This window comes from Callionymus lyra, chromosome 5, assembly GCF_982586985.1.
Source record: "Callionymus lyra chromosome 5, fCalLyr1.hap1.1, whole genome shotgun sequence".
Taxonomy (NCBI): domain Eukaryota; kingdom Metazoa; phylum Chordata; class Actinopteri; order Syngnathiformes; family Callionymidae; genus Callionymus; species Callionymus lyra.
In genome coordinates this window covers 11197176-11213502 of record NC_141822.1, presented here as the reverse complement: position 1 = coordinate 11213502, position 16327 = coordinate 11197176, and the positions used below count along the sequence as shown (strand labels likewise).

The 16327-nt window shown below is 45.6% G+C and overlaps 3 protein-coding genes across 5 annotated transcripts; 1 reads left to right on the top strand and 2 right to left on the bottom strand.

Annotated features, from left to right (window-relative positions):
* The first annotated feature begins 2448 nt into the window (after positions 1-2448).
* On the top strand, positions 2449-5416 carry slc31a1 (solute carrier family 31 member 1). The gene is made up of 5 exons (XM_087790799.1): positions 2449-2587; positions 3376-3503; positions 3570-3642; positions 3717-3885; positions 4861-5416. Exons 2-5 carry the CDS (start codon positions 3378-3380, stop codon positions 5060-5062), a joined length of 570 nt encoding a protein of 189 aa, XP_087646925.1. The 5' UTR covers positions 2449-2587; positions 3376-3377; the 3' UTR covers positions 5063-5416.
* On the bottom strand, positions 5409-10891 carry pisd (phosphatidylserine decarboxylase). 2 transcript variants are annotated; one of them, XM_087790797.1, is made up of 9 exons: positions 10844-10891; positions 8473-8504; positions 7469-7602; positions 7263-7397; positions 7094-7195; positions 6905-7025; positions 6703-6843; positions 5982-6142; positions 5409-5893 (listed from the first exon to the last, which is right to left on the bottom strand). In XM_087790797.1, exons 1-9 carry the CDS (start codon positions 10882-10884, stop codon positions 5654-5656), a joined length of 1107 nt encoding a protein of 368 aa, XP_087646923.1. In that variant the 5' UTR covers positions 10885-10891; the 3' UTR covers positions 5409-5653. The 2 variants fall into 2 exon arrangements, with proteins under 2 accessions (XP_087646923.1, XP_087646924.1); XM_087790798.1 differs by lacking the exon at positions 10844-10891 and adding an exon at positions 10482-10732.
* A 651-nt stretch (positions 10892-11542) lies between these two features.
* LOC148079297 (uncharacterized) lies at positions 11543-16200 on the bottom strand. 2 transcript variants are annotated; one of them, XM_087790795.1, is made up of 9 exons: positions 16067-16200; positions 15837-15982; positions 15670-15768; positions 13903-15580; positions 13065-13322; positions 12802-13006; positions 12649-12737; positions 11956-12158; positions 11543-11898 (listed from the first exon to the last, which is right to left on the bottom strand). In XM_087790795.1, the coding sequence occupies exons 3-9, from the start codon at positions 15737-15739 to the stop codon at positions 11744-11746; spliced, it is 2658 nt and encodes an 885-aa protein (XP_087646921.1). In that variant the 5' UTR covers positions 15740-15768; positions 15837-15982; positions 16067-16200; the 3' UTR covers positions 11543-11743. The 2 variants fall into 2 exon arrangements, with proteins under 2 accessions (XP_087646921.1, XP_087646922.1); XM_087790796.1 differs by having other exon boundaries at positions 13903-14214.
* Positions 16201-16327: the final 127 nt, after the last annotated feature.

Genomic DNA, 16327 nt, shown 5'->3' with positions numbered 1-16327 from the left:
CCACAATAAATCTGGTGCCGCAGAATGGCTCTACTTGGTTCTTTTTTTCTACTGCTTCTTTTGTGTCTTATTTTATTTGATTTTTTTTATTCTGTACTGACACCTCGACATATTCCTTTGTTGTGCTCACAGGACTGGCACTGAAAGAGTAACTAACAATACACAGGCACACCACAGAAGTAGAGGGGAATAAGTGTTTAACACTAACACAATACATGTTAAATTAAATAACCTAGTGGGTTGAAAGAGTGATGGAATCCCTTCTTCCTGCAGCACTGAAGTATATACAGTATACTCGATATACTTAATTTTAGTTTTCTCTCTAATGCTCATGCTTTTTGTGTGTAAAGTTGGACTTTGTCATTTCAACCCTCTGTATGTGTTACCTTGTTGCAGGATTGTCAATGAACTATCTCGACCTTGTCCTTGACCTTGACCTGACACAAAAGAAAATGTTTGTTTTTTTATGAATTTTCCTCACATGTTCATCCTGCCTCTCGCTACAGGTCCCAGCTCAGTTACGTGTGCATGGTCAAGAGATGTTGTCACGTGACACAAGAACTTTCAACTGTATCCTCGTGAACCCTCACCTGTGGTATCAGTGCTGATGACATCACCAGCTGAGATACAATCAGTGTCTCAGTGTCATGAGATACATGAACTTCTTGTCCATGTCTCCATGAACTTCTTGTCCATGTCTCCATGAACTTCTTGTCCATGTCTCCCTGCTCACTTCACATGTCTCCATGAACTTCTTGTCCATGTCTCCCTGGTCACTTCACATGTCTCCATGAACTTCTTGTCCGTGTCTCCCTGGTCACTTCACATGTCTCCATGAACTTCTTGTCCATGTCTCCCTGGTCACGTCTCTTGTCTCCATGAACTTCTTGTCCATGTCTCCCTGGTCACTTCACGTATCTCCATGAACTTCTTGTCCGTGTCTCCCTGGTCACTTCACATGTCTCCATGAACTTCTTGTCCATGTCCTCCTGGTCACGTCTCTTGTCTCCATGAACTTCTTGTCCATGTCTCCCTGGTCACGTCTCGTGTCTACATGAACTTCTTGTCCATGTCTCCCTGGTCACTTTACGTATCTCCATGAACTTCTTGTCCATGTCTCCCTGCTCACTTCACGTATCTCCATGAACTTCTTGTCCATGTCTCCCTGGTCACTTCACGTATCTCCATGAACTTCTTGTCCGTGTCTCCCTGGTCACTTCACATGTCTCCATGAACTTCTTGTCCATGTCTCCCTGGTCACGTCTCTTGTCACCATGAACTTCTTGTCCATGTCTCCCTGGTCACGTCTCGTGTCTCCATGAACTTCTTGTCCATGTCTCCCTGGTCACTTCACATATCTCCATGAACTTCTTGTCCATGTCTCCCTGCTCACTTCATGTATCTCCATGAACTTCTTGTCCATGTCTCCCTGCTCACTTCACGTGCCTCCATGAACTTCTTGTCCATGTCTCCCTGCTCACTTCACGTATCTCCATGAACTTCTTGTCCATGTCTCCCTGCTCACTTCACGTATCTCCATGAACTTCTTGTCCATGTCTCCCTGCTCACTTCACGTGCCTCCATGAACTTCTTGTCCATGTCTCCCTGGTCACTTCACGTGTCTCCATGAACTTCTTGTCCATGTCTCCCTGGTCACTTCACGTGTCTCCATGAACTTCTTGTCCATGTCTCCCTGGTCACGTCTCGTGTCTCCATGAACTTCTTGTCCATGTCTCCCTGGTCACGTCTCGTGTCTCCATGGACACGCCATATGTCTTCATATTTTATTTCTTTACGTCTCTATGTGTGAAGAAAACATGTTTTCACGTTTTCATGTTTTTTTTTCGCATGTAAAAAGTAAAAATATGAATTATGCAAGTTACTGCAAAATATGCATTATTTAATATTTTATTTTACTTTATTAACAGTTTGATAAATAATGTATTTATTTGTTTAAAAATCATAAGTTACCTCACAATATGTGAACCTATTTAAATTGCAAATTCCTTACACAACTTTTTTAAAACTTTAGCACGACTTTTTTTTTTACAACTATTGAAGTACAGAATGGCGTCATTTATGACTCGCCAAACTCGGTTTTAAGTGTCATGACATGGACTTTGCTGCATACTTCAAATGTCAACGTGAAAAACGTCTGTGTGAAAAAGTTTATTAGTGGTTTTACTCGTTTATTTGTCACAGAACCGGCTCTTGTTCCGCCACTTAATCCGTCACAGAGTAAATCTCTAGACAGGGGGTCGACTTCAGGGTCACACCTGAGTTTATTTGTGAGTGTGTGTGTGTGTGTGTGAGAGAGAGAGTGTGTTTGATTTTGCGGTCGCGTCACTTGTGTACGACTTTAAATATTAAAAACATACCGCTGACGTGGCCCGGGCTAAGCCCCGCCCCCGAGTCACAGCTCTCTCGCTGATTCGCTGTTGCCTGTCACGCTGACGTAACTGGGCCGGAAGTAGACGCAGCTCGGGGTCGTTCTCAGCTCAGAGAAAACTTCTGCACTTCTTGTTGTTCGTCGTGATTTCAGGGGCTGCAGGCAGACTCTCAGAGACACCCTTCGTCAGCTGACCAGGTCAGTCACTTTCGCACGAAACTGTTGTTTGAGGGTCAGAACCGGACCCGAAGGTTTAGACGCGACCTCGGGTCAGGGAAATGGTTTGGTTCCGACGCTGAGAAGTAAAAGAGAAAAGATCTGATCAACTTTTGACTTCTGAGAGCAGGTTGTCGCTTCTGTGACGTCACTGAGACTGAACTCTCGATTTTCTTGGTGAAATTCTGTGCCTGAGAGAATCCGAATCAAAACACGTTTATTGCACGTATTTTGAACACAGCACAGATTTATTTTGTGCTGATGACGGTAGAAAAACGGAACCGAGGATTCACGTCCGCCGACAGGACCGTCAAGTTCGGGGTCGATGGTTGACTTGCACCACATCACCCTCTAGATCAGGTGTTTCCAGGTCCAGGATATTTTACAACCGAACTCTCGGCTTTAATCTGTGGAAACCAGAACCAGTCAGAACCTTTGGACTGGACTTTTTTTTTTCTCCTCAGCTCTGCAACATGTCACTCTATGTTTACCAGAACCGCCCGGGGCGACATGAGTTCTCTTCTAAGGTCACTGAGGCTTTAATCCAATTGGGTCGGCTCTGATTGGCCCCTGCTGCCCGCTGGCACCTGAGGGCAGTGGAACCAATTGTATTACAGATCAACCCGGACAGTGATGCTGCACCGTTACTATGGTTACCGGAGGATAACTTTGTTATTCAAACACGTGTTTGACGACGATGACGAGGATGTTATAGATGAAGATGAAGATGATGATGATAATGAATTTAATGATGACCTCAACATTGTCAGACATGGAGATGGATCATTCCGGTCACCAGCACCACCATCCCACCGCCGCCGCACCCACCAGCGGCGGTCATGACCACGGAGGAAATGAAGGAGGACACGGAGGAGGACACGAGGGACACATGGGAATGGTAAGGCGGCGGGATGAAGTTCCAAAATGAAGCTAGAACGCTAACTGTGTTGTCACTGAACCCTAGGCCATGACCTTCAACTTCGCGTACACCAACGTAGAGCTGCTCTTCAAGGGACTGGTCATCAACTCTCCCGGAGGTGAGTCCAACCCTTGAGTCCACCGCCCCGGTTCTGCTCAGGAGCCTCATGTTGCTGCTGCTGCTGGTCCACAGAGATGGTGGCGGCGTGCATCGGTGTGTTTCTGCTCGCCATCTTGTACGAGGGCCTGAAGATCGGGAGGGAGTTCTTGCTGCGGCGTAGTCAGGTCAACGTGCGCTACAACTCCATGCCCCTGCCCGGTTCTGATGGCACGGTTCTGATGGAGACCCACAAGACTGTCGGGTATGTTGTCCTGGAACACCAGTAGTGATGTGTAATGGCAAGAATCTAGCGATACAATTCGTCATAGATACAGGGGCAACGACACAATATTTACGATATATTGTGATACTGTAGTATTAAGGATATATGTGTAGTATTGTTGAGTACTTGACTCTAATGTTGCAGTATTTACAGACCACATGACTCTTGATGAAGTCGTAACTGATTTAATTTGTTTTGATATCAAACTATGTCCAAACATCAGCTTTAAAAGCTGCTGGAGTCGACTGTATCCTCTCGTCCTCAGCCGTCACCGGTATCTCATTGTTTCTTTTGCTGATAAGAACGTAATGTCTGCCGCCATCTAGCGGCTGTAAGTTTAAGTGAAACTAAATTAATTCATTGATGGAATCTCTCTGTGTTCTAATTCTAAGGATCTAGTGGCCAGAAGTTTAATTGGAACACAAAGATGAACAAATGCTGTGAATATTTGCATATAAATTCTAAATTAATTTTCATTTTATTTTATACACTTTATTGACTATGATACAAATGAAACATGATTTGAATACGTGTTTTTTTTTTTTTTCATTTACAATTAATTCAAAAATATTTACGCTGTTTGCTCATTTTTGTGATGGATAAAACTTCAGGCCACAGCAGCAGTCATTACATCCTCCGCAGCTAAAGCTACAATATCATCCCATGTGATCCCAGCGATGACTGAGGACGAGAGGATACAGTGCCTCCAGCAGCTTTTTCAGCTGATGTTTGGACATATTTTGGTTTGAAAACAAATGAAAGCAGTTACAACTTTGTCAAGAGTCATGTGGTCTGTAAATACTACAACACCAGAGCCAAGTACTCGACAATACTACACATATAAAATTGTTACTACAGTATCACAGATTCACGCCTCCTCCATCATTCAGAAACTGCCTGATGTCATCAAAGCGACGTCAACATCTGTATGACGCGGCTCTTTTGTTGTCGCAGGCAGCGGATGATAAGCGTCTCCCACTTGGTCCAGACTCTGCTCCACATCGTCCAGGTGGTGGTCAGCTACTTCCTGATGCTCATCTTCATGACCTACAACGGCTACCTCTGCATCGCTGTGGCGGTCGGCGCCGGCATGGGCTACTTCCTGTTCAGCTGGCGGAAGGCAGTGGTCGTGGACATTACAGAGCACTGTCATTAGCCTGTTAGCACTTTTTTGTATCGTGGCTAATCCCAGTCAGGAGTGATCGGTAGCTGTTGTTGTTTACGTCTGTTCAATCTGAAGTGACCAATCACTGCTGTTGATTTACGTGTTAGCTGCTAGCACTGTTAGCTTCACCATTAATGTTATTATATAAGGTTATTCTGCTCTGGCCTTACTGACCCCGAAGCCTTAATGGACCAGAATCCTTTGCTGGTTCTGTTGTCGTTTAAATATTTTTTATAGTCAAGGTCTTCTGTAAGTGGGCGGAGCCAGATCACTGGCCAGTCAGGGATTGGTTCTCCTGCTGATCGTCGTTTAATGTGGAAAATCAATAAAATGCATCGACAAGTGCGAGTGTTTCATGTACACAAACAAAAGTACACTTTCAGTTCAGAAGGCAACAGGAAGCGAGTCACACTTGTGTAAGTTCGGACAGTCCGGAGAAAAGTCTTCAACTTCCAACAGGAAGTGATCGTAAAAGTCACTTGATGAGCAGAGAGACATGACAGATGTTGTGTTGCATGATTACAAACTGGTGTGTGAACGTCGGATCACACACACTTGTCACATGATCAGAGGGGCGGGGCATCAGAGGCTCCCCAGCCCCTCCCCCATCCTGATGACCTGTCCAGGGGTGAGGTGGAAGTCAAAGTTCTTGGGCGCCTCGAACAGAAGGACTATTGTGGAGCCCAGGTTGAACTCGCCCACCGGCTCGCCGCGCTGCAGAGCCACGCCCTCCACCGCCGCCTGCTGCTGCTCGCTCGCACAGGGGTACCTGTTGTCGCAGAAGGACCCCCGGCTGTAGCCCGGCGCGTTGGTGCGCAGCTCCTGACGCACAAACATGTTAGTAAGTCATTTGTTTTTATATAGCGCTCAAGTACACAAGTTCCTTTCCTTGCCGGAGCTCACAACGCACCTCGTCAAAGTAGACCCGGATGGATCCGACGTTCGTGGCTCCGACTGCCGTGAGAGAGAAGAAGCCGTGCTGCCACTGACCGCTGAGCAAGACACGCTCGTTCAGGCAGAAAAGATCTTTGACCCGGTGAGCGACGCCTGGATTCACCGACATCAAACACCCTGAAGACAAACGGCACAAATATATCAAATATATATATATACACAAATAAATAAATAAACCTAATATCTACAATAAATTAAAAATCTAAATATTTTAAATAATTAAAAATATGAAAACCTTGTATCTAAAAATTATATATAAAAAAACCTGATATTTAATATGAAAAAATGAAAACATTAAAATAAAATTAAGAAAACATAATATATAAATGAAAAAAAACAAAAAAACCCCTTTTATCTTAAATAGAAAATAAAATAAAGAAACACTAAGATCTGAAAAAAATCAAATAACCTAATATCTTAAATAAGAAAATAAAAAAACCTTATATCTAAAAATCCAAAAACCTAATATTGAACGTAAAAATATCTAAAAACCTTGTATAGAAAAAAAAATATATATATATATAAAAAATGAAGAAAACCTAATTTATAAAATGAATATATAAAAAACTACAACAACCTCATATCTGAAATAATTATTTAAAAAAAAACAAAGGTATATCTAAAATAGATATAAAATTTAAAAACCTTATATTTAAAATAAAATATAAAAACCTCACCTGGAAAATGGCGGCGCTGCACCACCTGCCAGTCAACTGGGGAGTGGAAGCAGTGGTAGTCGCCCGGCGCCAGGTAGACCACCACGTGGAACAAGTCGTTTGCTGGAGACGTCACGAGTGCATCTCTGATGGAGGCGGAGTCTGTGGAGGGGGAGGAGTTGGTAAAACCTGCTTGTTGTCATGGCAACACTCAAGGTCTCACCTTTGCAGCCCTCCTGTGGACCCAAGAAACTTTCCAGACTGTAGGTGACCCCCTTCACCTGCTCCACCTCCGAGTTCTGGACTCGGCCAAAGTGAAGGATCCTGCCGTCGGCCGGAGACACCTGAGTGACATCATCGCAGCGGTCAGCCAATCGTGTTACACCGTGTTCTGAAGCGATAAACTTCTCACCAGGGAGGAGGCGGAGCAGACCGGCCGCACGGAATCTTTCAGTCTGCGGCGGAAAAACTCCCCCAAATTCTTGTAGTGATGAAGATCTTCCACTGCAGCTTCCTGTGACATCATCAATATCATCACATCTCCATCATCATCATCATCATCATCTTCACCATCATTATACCTGCATGTTGACTCCAAAGGTCCAGATATAAAGGGAGTAGAGGGGTCTCCTCAGCCAGGTCGGTAGATCTACTCCATTCAGGTGACCCCAGGCTCGAGAGATGACGCGTGTCGGGAAGGAGCGGTAGAGTTCCACCTGAGGAGGAGAAGAGTTAAGATCATCACCCACTCAGATGTACTGTACTTGGACAATAGCTTGACTCGGACCTGCATGGGTGAGGCGAGAGCGGGAGGAGCATCTTCATCCTGGCCCCTCCTCCTGAAGTGCTGGTACCCAAGATAACCTCCACCTGATACAAAAAGTAGGGGGACCGCCCGATGACGTGGCAGTAAACCACGACCTGAAAAAGTAGAAGAAGCATTTGAGAAGAAGATTATTAGGAAGTGAGACAAGGATGAGGAAGAGAAACGAGGATGAGGAGGTGAGACGAGGATGAGGAAGACGGACGAGGATGAGGAAGTGAGACGAGGATGAGGAGGTGAGACGAGGAAGAGAGACGAGGATGAGGAAGAGAGACGAGGATGAGGAAGAGGGACGAGGATGAGGAAGACAGATGAGGATGAGGAAGAGAGGCGAGGATGAGGAAGAGAGACGAGGATGAGGAAGAGGGACGAGGATGAGGAAGACAGATGAGGATGAGGAAGAGAAACGAGGATGAGTAAGAGGGGCGAGGATGAGGAAGACAGATGAGGATGAGGAAGAGAGACGAGGATGAGGAAGAGAGACGAGGATGAGGAAGAGGGACGAGGATGAGGAAGACAGATGAGGATGAGGAAGTGAGACGAGGATAAGGAGGTGAGACGAGGATGAGGAAGAGAGACGAGGATGAGGAAGAGAGACGAGGATGAGGAAGAGGGACGAGGATGAGGAAGACAGATGAGGATGAGGAAGAGAGGCGAGGATGAGGAAGAGAGACGAGGATGAGGAAGAGAGACGAGGATGAGGAAGAGGGACGAGGATGAGGAAGACAGATGAGGATGAGGAGGTGAGACGAGGATGAGGAAGAGAGACGAGGATGAGGAAGAGAGACAAGGATGAGGAAGAGAGACGAGGATGAGGAAGAGAGACGAGGATGAGGAGGTGAGACGAGGATGAGGAAGAGAGACGAGGATGAGGAAGAGAGACAAGGATGAGGAAGAGAGACGAGGATGAGGAAGAGAGACGAGGATGAGGAAGACGGACAAAGAGAAGGCGAAGTTCAAAATATTACCGGATGTAAAGAGTCGTTTAGGAAGAAAAATCCTGCAATAAAAAGTACTTTGTGTCATTAATATTCATAGTATTTATAATGAATGTAATAATACTTCATGTTATAAATATTCATATTACAAGATACTCAAAGTTTTAATTTCTCATCTGACAAAAGAAAAGAGTCATAGAAACATGGAAAAGGAAGAAGACACATTCAAGTTAATATTTGACTCCATGTATAAAGTAACAACTGTGAAGTGGAAACACAAGAACCAGTTTGTTTTAGAACTTAATGACAGTTATTTTGTCAGTGTACAGCTGTGTAGAAGCATCAAGTTACGAATACATGTATTTTAACATGTGATATTTTTTTGTGTTTGTACACACTAACATACACAAGTTGTTATATAATAATTTGTTTTCCGTGTATTTCTATTACCACACATTAAATACATCTAAATAAATCAACATTTTTTTTGTCAATAAGTACTTCATGTCATCAGTACTTCATGTCATAAGTACTTCATGTCATCAGTACTTCATGTCGTCAGTACTACATGTCGTCAGTACTTCATGTCGTCAGTACTACATGTCGTCAGTACTTCATGACATCAGTACGTCATGCCATAAGTACTTAATGTCGTCAGTACTACATATCTTCAGTACTAAATGTCATCAGTACTTCATTCCTTAAGTTCCTTAAGTCGTCAGTACTACATGTCATCAGTACTACATGTCCTCAGTACTTTATGTAGTCAGTACCTCATTTCATCAGTACTTCATGCCGTCTGTACTTCGAGCCGTCAGTACTTCATGTCTTCAGTACTTCATGTCATCAGTTCCTCATGCCGTCATTACTACATGTCATCAGTTCTTCATGTTTTAAGTACCTGATGTCCTCAGTACTTAATGTGTTAAGTACTTCATGTAGTCAGTACCTCATGTCATCAGTATTTCATGTCTTCAGTACTTCATGTCTTCAGTACTTCATGTCATCAGTACTTCATGCCTTCAGTACTTCATGTCACTCGTACTTTATGTAGTTGGTACCTCATGTCATCAGTATTTTATGTCTTCAGTACTTCATGTAATCTGTACTTCATGTCATCAGTACTTCATGTCGTCAGTACTACATGTAATCAGTACTTCTTGCAGTCAATACTTTATGTCGTCAGTACTACATGTCATCAGTTCTTCATGTTTTAAGTACCTGATGTCCTCAGTACTTCATGTCATCAGTACTTCATATCATTCATACTTCAAGTCGTCAATAAGGCATGTCAGCAGTGCGTCATGAAAACCGTATTATATGTAGTTCATACTTTGTCATTTATGCTTCATGATGTCAGTATTTCATCTCAATCGTACTACACGTCATCTGTACTTCATGGCATCAGTACTACACGTCATCAGTACTACATGTCATCAGTACTACATGTCATCTATACCAACTTGGGTCCCGAACCTTTTTGGCTCCACGGACTGGTTTAACACTCACAAGCGCTAACGTCACTTCCAAAGTTTTTTAATGAGTTAAAACAACATATAAAACATTGAATAAAAATGTGAAATATTTTGTAGAAAGTGTCCTTCAATCGCAAAATTGAAGTTATTTTCACTAATCAAAACATTTTTTTAAAGACGTTAGCGTTTTCAACGTGTGACGTCACCACGTAGGAAGTGTCCGGACCAAGATAGCGGCTGGAAAATGCCGGTGCGACTGGAGCGAAGCAGCGTGTGGCGGATAAATATAAACATGATATGACCAGAGTAAAACTGTTGATGGTATGTTAAATATAATAACAATACACCTGAACCCACTGTGAACTCTTTTACAACTGTATTTACAGCGTACATCACTCCAAAAACATAACAAGAAAGTATTCCTTCGTTGTATTATAATGCTCTTCCGCATGTTCTCTGGTCGCTATGGTAACGTGTAAACATTAAACCTTCAAAATAAAATGATACAGGTAAAATACCGATGCACCATGAAACGAGGATAAAGTTGAAGCATGGTTTACTCACCGTAACACCGCTGACATATGAGCCAGATGCGAGAAGAGAATCCGGTAACTTTTCAAAATAATACATCGCGTCTCGGGTAATTTTAAAAAGCAGAGATTATAGAAATGTAGTCTCCTTTCTCTGCGGTCCGGTACCTAATGACCCACGGATCTGTACCGGGCCGCGGCCCGGGGGTCAGGGACCCTTTATCTATACAACACGTCATCAGTACTTCATTTCATTTTCACTGCATATCATCAGTACTGCATGTCATCAGTACCGCATGTCATCAGTACTACATGTCACCAGTACTACATGTCACCAGTACTACATGTCGTTCAGTCTTTAAGTCGTCAGTTATAGATACATAACAAGACACTCACCTGGACGCAGCTCCACGAAGCCTCCGTAAGGACGCCGCCATCTTGACTGGACGGAAGTGACGCTTTCCGTTGTTTTTCTTTTTAAGAACACATTTTTCAACATAAAGGTGTGTAGAGTCCGTAAACATTACAACGATGAATACAAAATAAATGTTTTTCAATTACACGATATTATGTTTTTTTTTTTCAGATCCAGAGTGAACTGCAGGTCTATGACGTAATCTTACGTCATGTACGCGAGACGACTGTCAGGGAAACTCTTCAGACATTACCTGTGATGACCGAGTCATCGATGAAGTTATGTTCATGAAGACGTTCATATTCGAACATTAAAGATAATAGAGCTGCTTATACGAGTCAAACTTCAGTCATCATCATAAACATTCTCATGAGCTGAAGCGAAGAGTTATTTTCCAAATATTACATTTTATCTAACAATATTATCTTTTATATACCCATTAGTAAGTTAAACTAAAATGTATAATAATTAAATTATAGATTATTAATTATATAAACCACTTAGATTAATCTACTACTTTACAACTTGTTTTTATTAGTATTTACTTATAGTTTGTCATCATTATCCTTGACTGACTTGTTTTGTTTACCAGTTATTAATAGTTATTGTTAAAATGGTTGCTGGAGTCGCCTTCATATCGTCGTAGCTTATTAAATCCCATCAAGAGAACAACACAAAAGTAGACCAGAAACACAAGTGTTTACTTCAGAGGTCAACAACACAACTGTTCATGTTGAGAGCAGCAGAGACTCGAGTCTCGCACGGACGTCGTTCCTCCACGAGTCGAGTCCGTGAAGGTGGATGAAGTTGTCGGTCTGGACCGGGGCTCGCGGGCCGACTCCGACCGACCGACTCTGGTGACGCGAGATCAGTGGATGACGTCAGTCACATGACAGGCCGTGTCGCAGCAGGAAGTCCTCGAGCTCGCTCAGTCGCTCCACCAGCATCACGTCCAGATCCACCGAGTCCACGGCCGAGCGGTGCCGTCGGGCCGTCACTCGCTTCCTGGACAAGCCGCCGACAACAAGCCCCGCCCCTGAAACACACATCGACACTGAGTGACTTCACCAGGGGGAGGAAGGGGGTGACCCACCTGAGGCCCGCCTCCTCTTCCTGGGCAGCGTGAAGTCAGGGAAGAGCAGGACTCTGCGCCGCCGCTGCTGACCGATGAGCAGCAGTGAGCCGTCCTTCTCTCGCGGCTCCTCGAAGATGGTCTCTAGAGGCCTGCAGGGGGCGCTGTGGTTGAAGTTCTTGTTGGTGTAAATCTCCTCCAGACTGAAGTTCTTCTTGGTGAGTCTGAAATCATGTTTGTTCTTATTCTCATTGTACCCATCAGTATGTGTTTGTTTGTACAAAACTCTCTTTTCAATGAAATATTTACATTAGAAAATTATCTTAAGCCCCGCCCACTGAAAACTAAGCTCACTATGCTGTGATTGGTCAAACATCAAGGTTTGTCATCGCGTGTCATCATTCCCGGAAGTCTCCCCCTCCAATGTACTCGTTGTATAAACAAAACGGGGCGTGATTACCGCTGGCTGGAGGAGGAGTGAAGCCATTATTACGCCATAATGGACTCCGCTCTCGTACCCTCTTCTTCGCCCAGATTTCAGATGTGGGATAACTTTTAAAGTAATAAGTTCAAAACATGGTCATGATTAGGGAGTTACTGCCTCTTGGAGAGGAAGACTTCAACATTTGTGAGTGAGTCAGGAGAGTTGAGCTTCACATTAGTTGCCCTTTAATTTTGTGTCTGTTTTGTTTTGCTGTGTCTGTGTTTTCTGACCGTTTGGTCTTGGGCAGACCCATCGGTGTCAGGTGCGTCTCACGCGGCGACGAGCGGCGAATCCTAATCTGTGAAACTTGTTTGCATCTCTGGGAAGAAAAGAGTTCATGTTAACAAACTGGATCTCGTTGCACAACCACAACCGACACCCACCACTTTTCTGTCCACAAACTCGGAGGAGGCGGCCGATTGGCTGTCTGGGACGAGCGGAGGAGGGAGGGGCAGGGGGCGTCTACGAAAGCTCTGATTGGCTCGCAGCTTGTGCGGCGGTCGTGTCGGACTCTGACAGGCGGAGGACGAGTCGAGCGTTGGCGTCTCGTCACGGCAGGAGTTGAACGTCAGCTGCTGCAGCACGTAGCTGTGGAAACGGCAGCCGGTGAGAAACGCACCGAGTCTAGACAGGTGACCCGCCTCACCTGTGGTCGGAGGCCAGACTCGGAGGAGCCGTCCAGTCCTTGAGGACGCGCTCGGGGTGACCACAGGCTCCGCCCCTCACCGACATCAGCGTCTCCACGGAGGCCGCAGAAAGTCGCCACACGGGGGCGACGAAAGAGCTGTCCAGGAGTCGAGAGACTGTGATGTGATTGGACGATATCGATGTGGTCAGGTGACCACTGGTCAGTCGCCCGTGGACAAACTCCAGAGAGCGCAATGCATTCTGGGAAGGAGAGAGGCTGAGGAGAAATAGAATCAAGATAGATAAGTACACACAGTTACACTTATACACACACATACATCAACCCACCCCCGAGTAAGGCACACACACATACACAACTAGCTCAGACAGAGACCAACACACATTATAACTCTTACACACTAACTCACACACTTTGAGTCAAAACACAGACGTAGTCAACACACGTATAAATCAACTCAACAACCACATTTAGTCAACTCGCATACAAGTACTCAACTTTCACACACACAAAGTCAACAAACAGGCATCTAGACACACATATAGTAATAGACACACAAATATTAACACATGTAGTCAACACACTATTAACACACATAACAGAGTCAACTCAAAAAAACCCAAATGTAATTAACGCATAATTGTTCAGACAATCATGTAGTCGACACACATACATGCAGAGAAAATGCACGTGAAATCAACACACACACACTAATAGTCAACTGATGCATGTAGTCAACACACACATGTACACACGTGAAATCAACACACACACTAATAGTAAACTCATGCATGAAGTCAACACACACATGTAGTGTGAGTTGATCACAAACACACACCTGGCAGCTGTCAGCTGAAGGTCCTGCAGTCTGAGCCTCTCTCCGGCGCCCCCTGCTGGCACACTGACTGCCATGCGGCCCACAAACCTCGGCGACTCGTCTTCTGATGGTGCCGGAGCGTCGACGACTCTCCTCCTTCGTTTCCTGTCCTGTCTCTCATGCTCCTCCCCTTTCCTGCGCCTCCCAGACTTTGCCTGTGGCCTGTCACTCACAGACGGCGAGGAGTCTCTCCTCCTGCTCCTTCTCTCCAGAGCGTCCAGGCGGCGGTTAAGAGAGGACAAAGCCCCTCGCAGGAGGCGTCGCACCTCCATCCTGTGAACAGAGAGGAGGCGGGGTAGGAGAGCACTGCAGGAGCAACAGGGAGAAGGGACGGGAGCAGGAGGAGTCGAGAGAGGATGAGATTGGGGTTCAGGAGGAGAAGAGAGAGAGTTGACAGCGGAGGGGGGAGAGGAAGGGAGTGACAGAGCAGGAGGAGGGAGTGAGACTGTCTCAGGAGGAGAAACAGAAGGAGGTGAAGGAAGAAAGATGGTTGTGGCTGAGGGGGGAGGAGGAAGAGGAGACATGATAGGGGGACTTGTGTTGGAAGGAGGAGACATGTCAGGAGGAGAAGGAAAACAAGGAGGAGGAAAACCAGTATGCATGATAGAGGACCTGTGAGGAGGAGAAGGAGACATGGTAGGAAGAGGCTGAGGAAGTCCAGGAGGAGACGTGATGTATGGAGGAGGACATGGAGCCATGGTAGAAAGAGGAGGAGATATGGTAGAGGGAGGAGAAGGATGTGGGGATGTAGTGAAAAAAGGACAAGGAAGTCGAGGATAAATTTTAGGAGGAGAAGGTGAAAGAGGTGTAGTAGGAAGAGGAGGTGGAGGAGTTACGGAAGGAGGAGACATTGTAGGAATAGGAGGAGACATGGTTGGAATAGGAGGAGGAGGTAAGGGAGGAGACATGGTCGGAAGAGCAGGAGATATGGTGGGAATAGGATGAAGAGGAGGATGAGACATGGTGGGAAGAGGAGGAAGAGGAAGAGGAGGAGGAGACAAGGTAGGAAGAGGAGGAGGAGACATAATGGGAAGAGGAGGAAGAGGAGGATGAGACATGGTGGGAAGAGGAGGAGGAGGAGGAGGAGGAGGTGACATGGTAGGAAGTGGAGGAGGAGACGTGGTGGGAAGAGGAGGAGGAGATATGGTAGGAAGAGGAGGAGGAAGAGGAGACATGGTAGGAAGCGGAGGAGAAATTGTGGGAAGAGGAGATATGGTGGGAAATGGAGGAGGAAGAGGAGGAGTAGAGATGGCGGTTAGAGGAAGAGACGACATGGTAGGAAGCGGAGGAGAAATGGTGTGTGTGGGTTGTGGAGGAGACGCATTAAGAGGCGACATGTTGTTTGGAGGCCTTAGCGAGGAGGAAAAAATGTTGCCACGAGATATGAAATGAGGGAGAGGAACAGGAGAGATAAGAAGAGAAGGAGGAAGGGTGAAAGGAGGTGAATGTGAGAAGATTTTAGGAGGAGAAGAGGGGAGCGAGGGGGAGGAGGCAGGAGGTGCTAAAAAGGAGGGAGCCACAGAGGGAGTGAGGAGAAGAACGTTACGAGGAGAAAAGAAGGATTGACAGGACAGAGGAGGTGCAGAGGAGTCTGGAGCAGACGGGGACTGAGGGGAGCTAACGAAGGAGGGAGACGCTCCTGCAGGAGACACGAGGGGGAGGCGCGACAACCTTTGCTTCATCACCCCACCATCATCATCATCGTCAGCAGCAGCACAGGTGTCTTACCTGGACCACCTGGACCTTCAGTCGCGAGGGAGGATGGAGTCTCATCACTGGTCAGGTGGTGGGAGAGCATGAGCCGAGGAGGAGATCCTGGAGGAGAGTCTGAGGGCGGAGTCACAGACACACACGTTACAGACACGCCACAGACGTTTTGATTGACAAGGGAGTACCTGGAGGAAACCCACGGCCTGTTACCCGTGCAGCTCGTCGGCGAGCATGAGTCCCGGGCGAGCAGAGAAGCACCTGGACCGCTTTAGATCAGCACCTCACCTGCGAGGTCACAGCAGCAAGATGTCTGACGTCACACGATGTTTACCTGTTGAAGGATGAGCGTTATTACGACGGTGTTAGCCTGTGATAGCATTGACGAGTTAGCATTAGCATCGGTGGAAATACGTACCTCAAAACTGAAGTCTTTCGTTCTTATATAACGTTCCAGAGTAAAACCTTTGATCTATTTGCGTTCTAGTCCACACGCTTACAACCCAGAACCGGCACCAGACATCCAGAACCGGTACTCGACCAAAACCGGAAAACACTCCATAGCCTGTTCCGGTTCATGTTTCAAAATAAAAGGATGGTTAATATGTCCCCTTAATGTGTAAATCGTTTTCGATTACAGTGATAACTGATGATAATTAAAACAGCCTGTTATGTCGAC